At 35.8% G+C, this 16,274-nt stretch overlaps 1 protein-coding gene across 19 annotated transcripts in view; it reads left to right on the top strand.

Annotated features, from left to right (window-relative positions):
- Window positions 1-16,274, top strand: part of TSGA10 (testis specific 10) — a 149,999-nt gene that overhangs the window by 35,333 nt on the left and 98,392 nt on the right. For all 19 annotated transcript variants that reach the window (XM_028832222.2, XM_028832218.2, XM_028832216.2 and 16 more), the window contains 3 exons: window positions 2,212-2,382; window positions 2,473-2,550; window positions 3,771-3,922. In XM_028832222.2, the coding sequence (XP_028688055.1) occupies window positions 2,212-2,382; window positions 2,473-2,550; window positions 3,771-3,922 (401 nt within the window). The remainder of the gene's footprint in view (window positions 1-2,211; window positions 2,383-2,472; window positions 2,551-3,770; window positions 3,923-16,274) is intronic.

Here is a 16,274-nt window from a genome sequence, read left to right as displayed (position 1 = left end):
GACTTGAAAGGTAGATTACACTAGAGCAGGAATCATTATACTTTTTCTGTAAGGCCCAGACAAAAAATACCTTCTGCTTTGCAAGCCATGTGGTCTGTGTTGTAACTAATCAGCCCTATAGTTGTAGGGTGAAAGTAGCTTTGGACAATACATAAATGAATAACTTTGACTGTATTACAATAAAACTTTATAGATACTGAAATTTGAATTTCACATTATTTTTACTTGTTTTAAAATATTCTTTTGATATTTTCCCTAGTCATTTAAAAATGCAAAAATATTTCTCCACTTACAGACTTACAGGAGGCAGGCTAGATGTGGCCTGTGAGTTATATATAGTTTGCTGACTTCTGGACTAAATGGTACAGACTATTCAATGGGCCTTATATGGGGTTTATATTTTGCTTTATAAGCAACAATCTTTTTTTTTTTTTTTTTTTTAAAGGCAGGCAAAATATGACCAAAGTAGCATTTTACAATTTAAAAACTTTATGGCAAATTTTTATTTCTCACATCATCTTTCTATATCATCTTCTTATGTAACAATTTCTCCTTTGAGAGAGTTGGAGGAGGGAGAGACCAGGGACTCCTCCGTGGAAAGCTGTTACAGTAGTGCACATATAAGGCATTAAGGGACTAAGCAAGGGTGTTTCAGTGGAAATAAATGTAGGGACAGATGCAAAAGACCTTGTGAAGGAAGATTTGACATGATTTGATCTCAGGAAGAAGGAGGGTTACATGACAGTGACTGAAATTCTGTCTTGAATGACTCAGCAATATGGTAATAAAATAAGAAATAGGAGAGTCATTGGTGGTTTGAGGAAAAAGATGTGAGTTTGTTTTTAGACAGAGTAAGATGATGGTAGCACATTCAGGTCGTAATTGCCATCAGGCTGTAAGAACTGTGGGACTGGAGTAGAGAGAGGCAAGAGTTAAATAGTTAGCTTTGGAAGTCATCTGCTTAGCAGTGAGCTTCGCACCTTCAGAGTGGATGAAGTCTCTGAATGAGAAAACTGTACGTAGAGGAGCAGAAAAGTTAAGATATAATATTCAAGAGGCAGAAGGGAACCTTTGAAAGAGACAAAGATGCAGAGAGCTAGGGAGGAACAATGTTATAAGGGAGGAAGGAATCTCAAGAAGAAGCATGTTGTAAACAGCAACAGACATCACTGAAATATCAAGGAGAATAGGAACTGAGAGAAGACCATTATATTTGGTTAGGTCCTTAGTTGAAATTCCACAGAGGGTGGGAGGGTGGGAGCCAGGTTATTCTGGGTGGTAGAGTGGATGGTAAGGAACCATTGGCAATAGTTATAGACCATAGGACTTTTTTTTTTAATGTGTCAAAGGAAGAAGAGACATAGGATGGTAAATTGGTCAGCAGGATCAAGTGACAGGTTTTCAAGATAAGGGAGCACCGTTCATGACTGAAGGCAGGGGAGAAAGTGCCAGTGGAGAGGGCACTATTCAAGAGGAGAAGAAATAATTATGATTGAGTCAGGGAGATCTTAGAAGACACTTTAGGAGATAAGGTTTGGGGTTCTGGTGAAGGCTTAGCTATGGAAATTGGGAAATTACATATTTCCCTTTGGGGCTTGGAGACTGTCTGAATAGACAGTGATCAAAATCAAGAGGAAGGAAGATAAAGAGACATGTGCAGCAAACTATGATATTAAATAATCTGCAGGTCTGGAATAGATTCGGGACCCAAGGATGGTTGAACAGATGTGCAGAGACTATGTTGGGTTATCAGTAAGGATTGGTAGGCCTTTCTGTCAGCGCAAAAGTAGCAGCACATAGGAATGGCATGTGCATTTACGTTTAGGAAGACTGAAATACTATGATAATATTCATTAAACCGGTAGTCTGCCTAAATTGTGCTGAATTTAAATTTACACTACAAAATGAATACATGGAGTATACCAAATGTATTTCTTAGCAAAACATTTTCTGTTGCAATGACTTCCTCCCAATTAATTTTATTGTAGACTTTTGACAAAGATGTTGTAACATGAACTTCTATTTAAATATATCCATTTTCATTTATTTGTATAAACTCATTTTAAAATAAAAGTGATATCATTACCCTGCTGCATGCATGTTGATGTAGTTTTGCATTTTAACTGGCTAGATATAAGATTTTTTATGTTTATGTGTTCTAAACATAGAACATAAAGCTTGTTAAACCAAATTCTATGATTTAAATAATAGGCACAGGAAGAAATTGCCCGACTTCGACGAGAAATGATGAAAAGCTGTAAGAGTCCTAAATCAACAACGGCACATGCTATTCTCCGGCGAGTGGAGACTGAAAGAGATGTAGCCTTCACTGATTTACGAAGAATGACCACAGAACGAGATAGTTTAAGAGAGAGGCTAAAGGTTGGAAAGGATTTTATTTACGTGAACATAGGTGAAACACAAATGCAGGGATATTGGAATCACTTTATTTTGTTTTTGCTTTTTAATCAGATTGCTCAAGAGACAGCATTTAATGAGAAGGCTCACCTGGAACAAAGGATAGAGGAGCTGGAGTGTACAGTTCATAATGTAAAAAAAAAAAATCTCTTGGCTATAAACACTCACTGACTTTCCCCTTTTCCCTTTTTCTGTGTTCAGAGAAGTTCTTTTATTTTTCTAAGATAGTGTTTATAGTCCTAAAATGCTTAAGGTATTTTATAGTGTAAATTGTCACTTTTTTACTTGCTTATTTCCTTCTAAAAATGTGTTTTTTGGTGTTAGATTGCAAAGTGTGTACTTCAAAAAAATCACTAGGAATTCATTTTCAGGGATCTTATCCACTTTCTTATCTCCATATTTTGTTAAAGATAATATTGCCAGATGTAAAGAAAATGGTTTATTCTATCTAAAGAGTGGATAAGGTAGAGAAAATTTTGATGAAATAAAAATAAGCAAAGTGTATTTAAACTGAGTTTAAATGTGAAACATCACCTTTTTCCTAATCAGATTTGATATGCTACGAATATATATTGATATTGTCACTATATTAACATAATTAAGGGAATTTAACTTTCTATTACCAAATATAATTGAAGATGTTTATAAATTCATCTGTACTGTTTTATTGTAATGAGTTAAAAATATGAGATGGGGGCCGGGCATGGTGGCTCACGCCTGTAATCCCAGCACTTTGGGAGGCCACGGCCAGTGGATCACCTAAAGTCAGGAGTTTGAGACCAGCCTGACCAATATGGCGAAACCCTGTCTCTACTAAAAATACGAAAATTAGCCAGGTGTGGTGGCGTGCGCCTGTAGTCCCAGCTACTCGGGAGGCTGAGAGAGGAGAATTGCTTGCACCTGGGAGGTGGAGGTTGCAGTGAGCTGAGATCGCACCACTGCACTCTAACCTGGGCAACAGAGCGAGACTCCATCTCAAAAAAAAAATTACTAGACAGGAGAAAATAATTTTTATTTTCATAATTCTACATTATATAAGTTGTTAATGTTGGGCAACAAATAAATTCTTTTGCAAATAGCATATTTATACTATAGTCAGATTGAACCAGATTAAAAAACGTAGACTGATATATTGTAATAAGCTTTATAGAAAAGCTTTGCAGTGGCTGCTTCTTGGTCCTGCTTCAGAACACCTTATCTGTAAAACCTTCTACAGCAGTCAGGTCTAACCTGATAATCTCATCATGTCAGTCTTGCCACAAACCAGTTTGTGCAGAGGGAATATGTCCCTTCAGGATGATTACTAAGGTGTTTTTAGTGATGGCAGTAACCTTGTCATTCTACTTGTATAGCTTGATGATGAACGTATGGAGCAAATGTCAAATATGACTTTGATGAAGGAAACCATAAGCACTGTGGAAAAAGAAATGAAATCACTAGCAAGAAAGGCAATGGATACCGAAAGTGAACTTGGCAGACAAAAAGCAGAGAATAATTCTTTGAGGTAAACTAAATTACCTTTAAACAGCCAACAGTTTCCTATAACTATAGCTCTGCTTTTGATAGTGTATTTTATAATGAAAATTATTTGTTGAGTTCATTTCTGAAAGGATGATTGAAAAGTAGTTGTAGGAACCTCGGCACACAGTGAACAATTTTCCTGAGCTCAATCACAGACTGGTAATGCCACACTTAACCAGGAATCACACTTCTAGTAATCGTACTTTACATTTGTTAAAAACTTCAACTTTTCACTGAAACAGCGTTTACAGAGCTCTGCTGGGTACAAAATATATTTGACTTTGATTGTTAATTTACCTTTATAACTTTAAATTCTGTTTTGGGATATGAACAGTATAAGAAAACACAAAGCACAGGTTTGGCAGTTGCTTAGAGAAAGAGTGATTTAGAATATAATGAAAAGCCATAACAGAGAAATAGGAGCATGTGGTGGAACATCTATTAATTGAATGCAAGTACTATACTTAGCCTTTCCTATGTACTGGTGTGGTTGCTGAACACATATCAATTGAAGCAGCCTACGGCAATAAGCTTGGGCGATGGGGCGAATGAGTTTTTGAAGACCTCCACATGAGTGGTTTTACTTTTAGTATCTGTTGATGTGAGAACTAGAGGTTCTACAGATTCAGTAAGGTTGAATTTCATTGCATCTATGAACACTGAAGCATAGTAATAGCTTAATATCTAGGTAATGGGTTGATCCGTGCAGCAAACCACCGTGGCACACGTTTACCTGTGTAACAAACCTGCACATCCTTTACATGTACCCCGGAACTTAAAATAAGAAAGAAAAATAGTAGTTCACACTCCTATTAATGCCGAGATTACAGGCATGAGCCACCGGGCCTGGCCTTTCTTAACAAATTTTTAAGTGTATAATCTGATACTGTTAAATGTAAGAACAGTGTTGTAAGGCAGATCTCTAGAGTTTTTCATATTGCATAACTGAACCTCTGTATCCTTTGAACAGCACTCCCTATTTCCCCCTCCAGTCAGTCCCTGGCAACTACCATTTTACTTTCTGTTTCTGAGTTTAACTATTTAGAGACATCTTGTAAGTAGAGTATTGAGTAGTATTTGTCCTTCTCTGGTTGTCTTATTTCACTTAGCAGGATGTCAGTGTTTGTCCACATTGTAGCATATGACAGAATTTCCTCCTTTCTTGAGGCGGAATCTTTAGTTCTTTATCTTTTTGTTCCTTTCTCTTTCTCGCTCCTTTTGTTTTTATAATCCTTTGTTAATGTTCGCTCTCTTGATGGTGTCCCACATATCCCATAGGCTTTCTTCATTTCTTTTTAATATTTTTTCTTTTTTATCCTCTGGGTATTTTCAAATGACCTGCCTTCAAGTTTACAAATTATTTTTTTCTACTTCGTCTAGTCCACTGTTGATGTTCTCCAAGAAAGCTTGTCTTGGGCTGGGTACGTGGGCTCATGCCTGTAATCCCAGCACTTTGAGGGGCCAAAGCAGGAGGATTACTTGAGTCCAGGACTTTGAAATAAGCCTAGGCAACATAGCAAGACCTTGTCTCTACAAAAATAAAAGTATCTTTTTATTAACAGATGTTATTTATGTAGTCAGATTTATTCATCTTTCCTGTTTGATTTATGATTTTATCCTTTTTTTTTTGAGACAGAATCTCACTCTCTCACCCAGGCTGGAGTGCAGTGGTGTGATCTCGGCTTACTGCACACTCCGCCTCCCGGGTTCACACCATTCTCCTGCCTCAGCCTCCCAAGTAGCTGGGACTACAGGTGCCCACCACCATACCTGGCTAATTTTTTCTATTTTTAGTAGAGACGGGGTTTCATGGTGTTAGCCAGGATGGTCTCGATCTCCTGACCTCATGATTCACCCGCCTCGACTTCCCAGAGTGCGGAAATTACGGCGTGAGCCACTGTGCCCGGCCTAATTTATGCTTTTTTTTTTTGCACCCAGCCTAATTTATGCTTTTTTTTTTTTTTTTTAACTGAGAAAATATTTTTCTCAGTTATAGGAACATGAAGGTATGTTCCTATATTATCTTCATATTTATATCTGTAATTTACCAGGAGTGTATTTTTGTATATGTTGTGAGGCAGTGGGCAAGTTTTGTTTTATTTTGCTTTTTCACATATGATAACTCAATTTTCCCAGCAATATTTGTTGAAAAGATTGTCCTTGACCGCTCTGCAGAGATGTGTCCTTACAAATAAGTATCTGTGTGTGTGTGTGTATTTCTAGGGTCAGTAATCTGTTCCATTTGTCTTTTACATGGTTCTTGTACCATTACAAAACTTCCGTAATTACTATAACTGTAAAAGTGTTAAATCTATAAGAACAAATCTACCTTGTTACTCATCAAGAAAGTCTTGACTATTGCCAGCCCTTTGCATTTTCAATTTTCATATAAATTTTAGAGTGAGCTGGTCAAAGTCCACCCCGAAAAAGAAAAACCCTATTAAGATTTTAATTGGCATTGAATTGAATAATAGATTAATTTTGAAATACGTTATTTTTATGTTATTTGAGTCTTCTGGGCCGCCATAAACATTGTATATCTCTCTATATATATTTTTCAGTTTTGCTCCATAATGTTTCCTATTTTTTGTGTGTAGAGAGGTCTTACATTTATTTTGTTAAATTCATAGGTACTCAGTATTTTGAGATTATATTATTTTTAAAAATTGTGGCTGGTATATAAAAATAAAATTGATTTTTATATTTTGGTGTGGTATCCAACAGTCCTGCTAACTTTTCATTATTTTTAATAACCCATCTACAGAAGTTTTTTTTTCATTTGTGTATACAAAATCATTTTATCTTGCAAGTATTCTTTTCCGTCCTCTCTAATTCTTACACATTTTATTTTTCTTGCCTTGTTATATGAGAATTACTTCTAATTAACTATTGAATATATTTCTTGTAGGTCTCTTGAGAACTATGTAATATTAGATTTAAGAACATTTTCTTCTATTTTTATTTTGCCCAGATATTAAAAAATCATGCATGAATGTTGAAATTGATCTGATAATTTTTATTCATGTATTTAGATGGTCACATTATTTTTCTCCCTTATTCTGTTAAAATGTGAACTTACACTGATTAATTTTATAATACTAAACCAACCTTATAGGGTAGAATAAATACAGATTGGTCACGCTATATTATACTTGTTACTTATTATTGGTCTAAGTTAACTAATATTTTGTTTTGTATATTTACATCTATTTTTATAATTTAGATTGACTGATACTTTACCTTTCTTATGGCTTTTATTTTATTTTTTATTATTTTTGAGACAGAGTTTCGCTCTTGTTGCCCAGGCTAGAGTGCAATGGCGCGATCTTTGCTCACCACAACCTCCGCCTCCCGGGTTCAAGTGATTCTCCTGCCTCAGCCTCCCGAGTAGCTGGGATTACAGGCATGCGCCACTACACCAGCTAATTTTGTATTTTTAGTAGGGATGGGGTTTCTCCATGTTGGTCAGGCTGGTCTCGAACTCCCGACCTCAGGTGATCCACCTGCCTCAGCCTCCCAAAGTGCTGGGATTACAGGCGTGAGCCATCGCACCCCGCTGTCTCTTACGGCTTTTTTAAATCAGATTTTGATATCAAGGTAATGTAAACTCATACTATAATACTCTTTTACTCCTTTTAATTCATTTTGTCTTCTGTCATTTTGTGGAACAGTTTGTATGAGATTGGAGTTGTAGAACTTACCAATAAAGTCATTTGGATGTCATCTTTTCTTTAAGGGAAGGTTTTATTTCATTTATTTATTAAAGAAATAATTTCTTATGCCAGTCAGTATATATATGTAAGTATTTTTCATTTTGTCTAAATTTTAAAAGCTATTTAGTATAATGTTATTTATAATATCCTGTGAACATTTTAATGTACGTAGAGTCTGTAGTTATTTCCTGTTTTTCTATTCTGGAATTGGTGGTTTATTAGTTTTTTCCAAAGACCAACATTTTGCTTTGGTTTTGATCCTCTCTATTGTTTGTTTTTATTATTTCATAAACTTTGTTCTTATTTTATTATTTCCTTTCTTCTATGTTCTTTAGACTTCTTTTTGTCTTGAATTTTCTTCAGATGAATGCTTACATTTTTACTTTTAGGCCTTTTTTTCTAATAGAAACATGTAAAGCTTTAAATTATCCTCAAAATACTTCTTTAGGTATATTCTAAAAGTTTTGATATTTACTATTTTCCGTATAAAAATTTTTTCTCCTTGGAGAGCTGTCAGTTTTTTCATTATATATTTTGATGGTATGTTATTAGGTGCATATGCATTTACAATTTTTCTATTAGTAAGTGACTTTCTTTATCTCTACTCATGTTTCTTACCTCTTTGTGTGATATTAACATCGCTATACCAATTTTCTTTCGGTATTCATTTTCATGAAAAATATTTTCTTTTGCTGTCAACCTTTCAGTGTCCTTATGTTTTAGACATCTTTCATAAATAGCATGTGTTAAGTTTTTAAAATTTAATCTGATATCTTTTATATTTTAGCTGGACCATTTGGTCCATTTGTATTTTATTATATCTTTGGGTTTAAATCTAATGTCTTACATACTTTCTGTTATTATCAATTATATGATTCTTGTCTTCTTTCGGATTGATGGGGTATTTAAAAATCATTTTATTGTTTTCTGTCAGCTTAAAAATCATTCTAGAAGTCATAAGCTCATTTATTTTTCTTTTAGTGATTACCTGAGAATTGCAAGAACCTTAGAACAGTAACTCCATTTACCCATCTTAACTTCTGTACCATTTTAAGCCAAATATTTTAATAACACATATACATATATGTGTGTATAAATATATATATATAAACTGAGTAAAACACTTATTGTTGTTTGCTTAGTCAATATTTGTTTAGATTTACCTGTACATTTATTCTTTTCATTGCCCTTCATTCCTTTTGTTGCCCTTGAGTGATCTGGAATCCTTTATTTTCTGTTAGAAAAATATCCTTTAGAATTTATTTTAGAACTTTGTCTGAATTTAAGTTTTTGGGGTCCTATATATATATTTTCAGATTCAGGTCATTAATATGCAATAACATATGGTCAGTTTGATGAATGTAGACAATTGTATATAGCTGTGTAACCATACTTTAAAGAAGATACAGAGCATTTCCTTCCCTCCAGATAGTTTCCTTATTCTCCTTTCCAGTCAGTTCTCCTCCTCCCCATTGCCTGACACTTATTACCGCAGGTAAAATTTGCCTGTATCTGAGTTTCTTAGAGGGAGTCCCCACTTTGCACGGTTTCTATATGCATTAATTTGGTTAGTAGGGTTTAGTTAAGTAATATCAGTTCTCTACCAACATAGTTTCAGTTACCAGAGTAATTACTGTGAGTAATTGCATTAAGTACAAACTTACTGCTAGCTCTTTAATCTACAGATGCCTAAGAAAATAACAGATATAAATCATGACCAGTGACCAATCACATCACATCTTTTAAAGTCTGTGGGTGATTGATCAGTGACATGTTAATCAGTTTATGCTTAGATAGCAAAGTCTGTTGTTCTGTTGCCTCCTTCCCAGTGACAAACGTGACATTTTATAACACAGATAGTTGAAAGGGGGAATTGGCCATCAAAGATGAAAATGCAACAAAGAAACAAAAAGTTATAACACTGGAAGCAAAATTTGAGTCAAATGTAAAGGGAATTAAGGAAGAAGTAGCTGTCATCGAAGTGTTGACACTGCTGTCATTGAAGAGATTCTAGATATGCCTCCAGGGAAACTAATAAAGGCAACCTTATCAACGTAAGTGAAGAAAGTGGCCGGGCGCGGTGGCTCAAGCCTGTAATCCCAGCACTTTGGGAGGCCGAGACGGGCGGATCACGAGGTCAGGAGATTGAGACCATCCTGGCTAACACGGTGAAACCCCGTCTCTACTAAAAAATACAAAAAACTTGCCGGGCGAGGTGGTGGCGCCTGTAGTCCCAGCTGCTCGGGAGTCTGAGGCAGGAGAATGGCGTGAACCGGGAGGCGGCGGAGCTTGCAGTGAGCTGAGATCTGGCCGCTGCACTCCAGCCTGGGCGACAGAGGGAGACTCCATCTCAAAAAATAAATAAATAAATAAATAAGTGAAGAAAGTGTGACAAAAAGGATGAAGGCAGTCCAGTAGACGTGACATTGGCAAAAGCCATTATATTAAAAGAACTCTCCGAGATGTTTCATGCCATTGAAAGCATAAAGGGTAAAACATGGAAGCTGATCCAAACTTAGAAAGGTGTATAACAATTTGCCAAGACATAAAAAACATGCTTGCTCTGTATTTTGTTTTGATAAGAGGTGGCAAGCACTGTTCAAACTACTCTTGATAAACTAACTTTTTATAAAGAATCATGTTAATTCTCAATGTATCTAATGTTTTAATTTACAACATACTCAATAAATACTAGTTTTTAAAAAATTTTGCTATATATTTATAAATGACAGTAACAAAGTTGTATTTTGACAAAAAATTTAAAAGTTATGGAAACGTTGTTTTTCTCATTGATCATTAAAGATTACTTTGCCTGGACGACTTGTACAGTCATTTTTGTGGTCCTGCATGGCTGTCAAAGTTGGGGCTGCCTACATATGTACTGATACAATACACTTTTTTTTTGGCTAGGCACAATGCCTCATGCCTGTAATCCCAGCACTTTGGGAGGCCCAGGCAGGTGGATCACGAGGTCAGGAGATTCAAACCAGCATGGCCAACATAGTGAAACCCTGTCTCTACTAAAAATACAAAAATTAGCTGGGCGTGGTGGCGCATGCCTGTAATCCCAACTACTCGGGAGGCTGAGGCAGGAGAATCGCTTGAACCAGGGAGTCGGAAGTTTCAGTGAGCCGAGATCCCACCACTGTACTATAGCCTGGTGACAGAGCAAGACTCTGTCTCAAAAAAAAAATTATCTATCCATCTATCTATAGATAGATACACTTTTTTATAAAGTGTGTACTTTTTTGTATCTGGCTTGTTTCTTTCGATAGAAGTTTTTAAAGAATCATCACTTATAAAAGTATTAATAGTACAATTTTTAAAATATTTCTAATATGAACCTTTTCTTTTTTATTTTATTAAATTTCCATAGATTTTTGGGGAACAGATGGTGTTTGGTTACATGAGTACATTCTTAAGTGATTTGTGAGATTTTGGTGCACCTATAACCCGAGCAGTATACACTGTACCCAATTTGTAGTCTTTTATCCCTCACCCTCCTCCCACTCTTTCCCCTAAATCTCCAGAGTTCATTGTATCATTCTTATGCCTTTGCATCCTCATAGCTTAGCTCCCACTTATGAGTGAGAACATAAGATGTTTGGTTTTCCATTCCTGAGTTACTTCCCTTAGACTAATGATCTCCCGTTCCATCCAGGTTGCTGCAAATGCCATTATTTCATTCCTTTTTATGGCTGGATTGTATTCCATGGTATATATACTACAATTTCTTTATCCATTTATTGATTGATGGGCATTTGGGTTGGTTCCATATTTTGGAAATTGCTAATTGTGCTGCTATAAATATGTGCATAAGTATCTTTTTTGTATAGTGACTTATTTTCTTCTGGGTACTCAGTAGTTGAATTGCTGGCTCAAATGGTGGTTTTACATTTAGTTCTTTAAGGAATCTCCACACTGTTTTCCATAGTGGTTGTACTAGTTTACATTCCCACCAGCAGTGTAAAAGTGGTCCCTTTCACCACATCCCCGCCAACATCTGTTGTTTTTTTATTTTTTTGATTATGGCCAATTCTTGCAGGAGTAAGGTGGTATCACATTGTGTCTTTGATTTGCATTTCCCCTATCATTAGTGATGTTGAGCATTTTTTAATTTGTTTGTTGGCCATTTATATGTCTTCTTTTGAGAATTATCTATTCATGTCCTTAGCCCACTTTTTGATGGTATTGTTTGTTTTCTTATTGCTAATTTGTTTGAGTTCCATGTAGATTCTGGATATTAGTCCTTCGTCGGATGTATGGATTGTGAAGATTTTCTCCCACTCTGTGTGTTTTCTGTTTACTCTGCTGAGTGTTTCTTTTGCTGTGCAGAAACTTTTTAGTTTAATTAAGTCCCACCTACTTATTGTTTTTGTTCCATTTGCTTTTGGGTTCTGCCTAAGCCAGTGTCTAGAAGGGTTTTTTTTTAATGCTATCTTCTATACTTTTTATGGTTTCAGGTCTTAGATTTCAGTGCTTGATCCATCTTGAGTTGATTGTTGTATACAGTGAGAGATGAGGATCCAGTTTCATTCTTCTACATGTGGCTTGCCAATTATCCCAGCACCATTTGTTGAATAAGGTGTCCTTTCCCCTACTTCATATTTTTGTTTGCTTTGTCGAAGATCAGTTGGCTTTAAGTATTTGGCCTTATTTCTGGGTTCTTATTCTGTTCCATTCGTCTAAGTGCCTATTTTTATATCAGTACCATGCTTTTTTGATAACTGTAGCCTTGTAGTATAGTTTGAAGTTGGATAATGCAGTGCCTGCAGGTTTGTTCTTTTTGCTTAGTCTTGCTTTGGCTATGTGGGCTCTTTTTTGGTTCCATGTGAATTTTGGAATTGTCTTTTCTAGTTCTGTGAAGAAGGATGGTGTTATTTTGATGGGAATTGCATTGAATTTGTATATTGCTTTTGACAGTAGGTTCATTTTCACAGTATTGATTGTACCCATCTATGAGCATGGGACGTGTTTCCATTTGTTTGTGTCATCTATGATGTCTTTCAGCAGTGTTTTTTTTTTTTCCTTTTTTTTTTGAGATGGAGTCTTGTGGGCGTGCAGTGGCGCGATCTCAGCTCACTGCAAGCTCCGCCTCCCAGGTTTATGCCATTCTCCTGCCTCAGCCTCCCGAGTAGCTGGAACTACAAGTGCCCGCCACCTTGCCCGGCTAGTTTTTTGTATTTTTTAGTAGAGACGGGGTTTCACCATGTTAGGCAGGATGGTCTCGATCTCCTGACCTCGTGATCTGCCTGTCTCAGCCTCCCAAAGTGCCAGGATTACAGGCTTGAGCCACCGTGCCCGGCCTCAGCAGTGTTTTATAGTTTTCATTGTAGAGATCTTTCACCTCCTTGGTTAGGTATATTCCCAAGTTTGTGTGTGTGTGTGTGTGTGTGTGTGTATGTGTGTGTGGTTTTTTTTTTTTTTTTGCAGCTATTATAATAGGGGTTGAGTTCTTGAATTGATTTTCCGCATGATTGCTGTTGGTGTGTAGCAGTGCAACTGATTTGTGCACATTGCTTTTGTATCCTGAAACTTTTCTGAATTCACTTATCAGTTCTGGGAGCTTTTTGGGAGGAGTCTTTAGGATTTTCTAGGTCTACAATCATATCATCAGCAAACAGTGACAGTTTGAATTCCTCTTTACTGATCTGGATGCCCTTAACTTCTCTTGTGTGATTGCTCTGGCTAGGACTTCCAGTACTATGTTGAATGGAAGTGGTGAGAGTGGGCATCCTTTTCTTCTTCCAGTTCTTGACAGGAATGCTCTCAGTGTTTCCCGTTCAGTATTATGTTGGCTGTAGGTATGTCCATAGGTGACTTTTATTACATTAAGTATGTCCATTTTATACTGATTTTGCTGAGGGATTTAATCATAAAGGGATGCTGGATTTTGTCAGATGCCTTTTCTGCATCTATTGAGATGATCACGTGATTTTTGTTTTTTATTCTGTTTATGTGATCTGTCACATTTATTGACTTAAGTATGTTCAACCTTCCTTGCCTCCCTGGTATGAAACCCACTTGATCATGGTGGATTATCTTTTTGATATGCTGTTGGATTTGGTTAGCTAGTATTTTGTTAAGGATTTTTGCATCTATATTCATCAGATACATTTGTCTATAGTTTCACTTTTTGTTATGTCCTTTCCTGGTTTTGGTATTTAGGGTGATGCTGGCTTCATAGAATGATTTAGGGAAAATTCCATCTTTATCTTGTAGAATAGTTTCAGTAGGATTGGTACTAATTCTTCTTTGAATGTCTGATAGAATTCAGCTGGTCCTTGACTTTTTTCTGTGGGCAATTTTTAAATTACTATTTCAATCCCACTATTACTGGTCTGTTCAGGGTTTCTAATTCTTCCTGGTTTAAGCTAGGAGGGTCGTATATTTTCAGGAATTTATCCATCTCCTCTAGGTTTTCTAGTTTATGTGTGTAAAGGTGTTTGTAGTAGCCTTAAATGATCTTTTGTATTTCTGTGATGTCAGTTGTAATATCTCCCATTTCATTTCTGATTGAGCTTATTTGTATCTTCTGTCTTCTTTTCTTAGTTAAATCTTGCTGATGGTCTATCAGTTTTACTTATCTTTTCAAAGAACTGGCTTTTTGATTAATTTATTTTTGTGTTTTTTTTGTTTCAGTTTCATTTAGTTTTGCTCTGTTATTTATTATTTCTTTTCTTCTGCTGAGTTTGGGTTTGGTTTGTTCTTGTTTCTCTAGTTTTTTGAGGTGTGATCTTAGATAGTCTGTTTGTGCTCTTTCAGACTTTTTGATGTAGGCATTTAAAGCTATGAACTTTTCTCTTAGCACTGCCTTTGCTATATCCCAGAGGTTTTGATAGGTCGTGTCACTATTATTGTTCAGTTCAAAGAATTTTTAAATTTCCCTCTTGATTTCATTGTTGACCCAATGATCATTCAGGAGCATGTTATTTAATTTCCATGTATTTGCATGGTTTTGAAGATTCCTTTTGGAGTTGATTTCCAATTTTATTCAATTGTGGTCAGAGACAGTACTTGATATAATTTAAATTTTCTTAAATTTATTGAGACTTGTTTGGTGGCCTACGATATGGTCTATCTTGAAGAACATTCCATGTGCTGATGAATAGAGTGTATATTCTGTGGTTGTTGGGTGGAATGTTCTGTAAATATCTGTTAAGTCCATTTGTTCTAGGGTATAGTTTAAATCCATTGTTTCTTTGTTGACTTTCTGTCTTGATGACCTGTCAAGTGCTGTCAGTGGAGTATTGAAGTCCCCCACTATTATTGTGCTTCTGTCTATGCCAATTTTTAGGTTTAGTAATAATTGTTCTATATTTAAGATTGTGATACCTTCCTGTTGGACAAGGCCTTTTATTATTATATAATGTCCCTCTTTGTCTTTTTCAACTGCTGTTGTTTTCAAGTTTGTTTTGTCTGATATAAGAATAGCTACTCCTGCTTGCTTTTGGTATCCATTTGCATGGAATGTCTTTTTCCACCCCTTTACCTTAAGTTTATGTGAATTCTTATGTGTTAGGTGAGTCTCTTGAAAGCAGCAGATACGTGTTCAGTGAATTATCAATTGTGCCATTCTGTATCTTTTAAGTGGAGCATTTAGGCCACTTACATTCAATGTTAGTATTGAGATGTGACATACTATTCTATTCCTCATGCTATTTGCTGCCTGAATACTTTGGTATTTACGTATGTATGTATGTATGCATGCATGTATGTATTTACTTACTGTGTTGTGTTATAGGTCCTGGGAGATTTATGCTTTAAGGAGATTCTGTTTGATGTATATTGAGGATTTGTTTCAAGATACAGAGCTCATTTTGCAGTTCTTTGTAGTGCTGGCTTAGTAGTGGTGTATTCTCTCTGCATTTGCTTGTCTGAAAAAGACTATCTTTCCTTCATTTATGAAGCTTAGTTTCACTGGATACAAAATTATTGGCTGACAGTTGTTTTTGTTTAAGGAGGCTGAAGATAGAACAATTCCTTCTAGCTAGTAGGGTTTCTGCTGAGAAATTTGCTGTTAATCTGAGAGATTTTCCTTCATAGGTTAGCTCATGCTTTTGCCTCACAGCTCTTAATATTCTTTTCTTTGTCTTTCCTTTAGATACCTTGATGACTATGTGCCTAGGTGATGATCTTTTTGTGATGAATTTCCCAGGTGTTCTTTGAACTTGTTATATTTGGATGTCTAGATCTCTAGCAAGGCCAGGGAAGTTTTCCTCGATTATTCCCCCAAATCCGTTTTCCATACTTTTAGATTTCTCTTCTTCCTCAGGAATGCCAATTATTTTTGGGTTTGGTTGTTTAACATAATCCAAAACTTCTTGGAAGCTTTGTTCATTTTTTTAAAAAATCTTTTTTATTTGTCTTTGTTGGATTGGGTTATTTTGAAAATCTTGTCTTCAGGCTCTAAAGTTTTTTCTTCTACTTGTTTAATTCTATTGCTGAGACTTTCCAGTGCATTTTGTGTTTCTGTAACTGTGTCCTTGATTTCCAGAAGTTGTGATTGTTTTTTATTTATATTACCTATTTCACTGAAGATTTCTTCCCTCCTATCTTGTATCATTTTTTTGATTTCATTAAATTAGACTTTGCCTTTTTCTGGTGCCTCCTTGATTAGCT

The sequence above is a fragment of the Macaca mulatta genome, chromosome 13, assembly GCF_049350105.2.
Source record: "Macaca mulatta isolate MMU2019108-1 chromosome 13, T2T-MMU8v2.0, whole genome shotgun sequence".
Classification (NCBI taxonomy): Eukaryota; Metazoa; Chordata; class Mammalia; order Primates; family Cercopithecidae; genus Macaca; species Macaca mulatta.
This window is presented reverse-complemented; position numbering and strand designations above follow the sequence as displayed.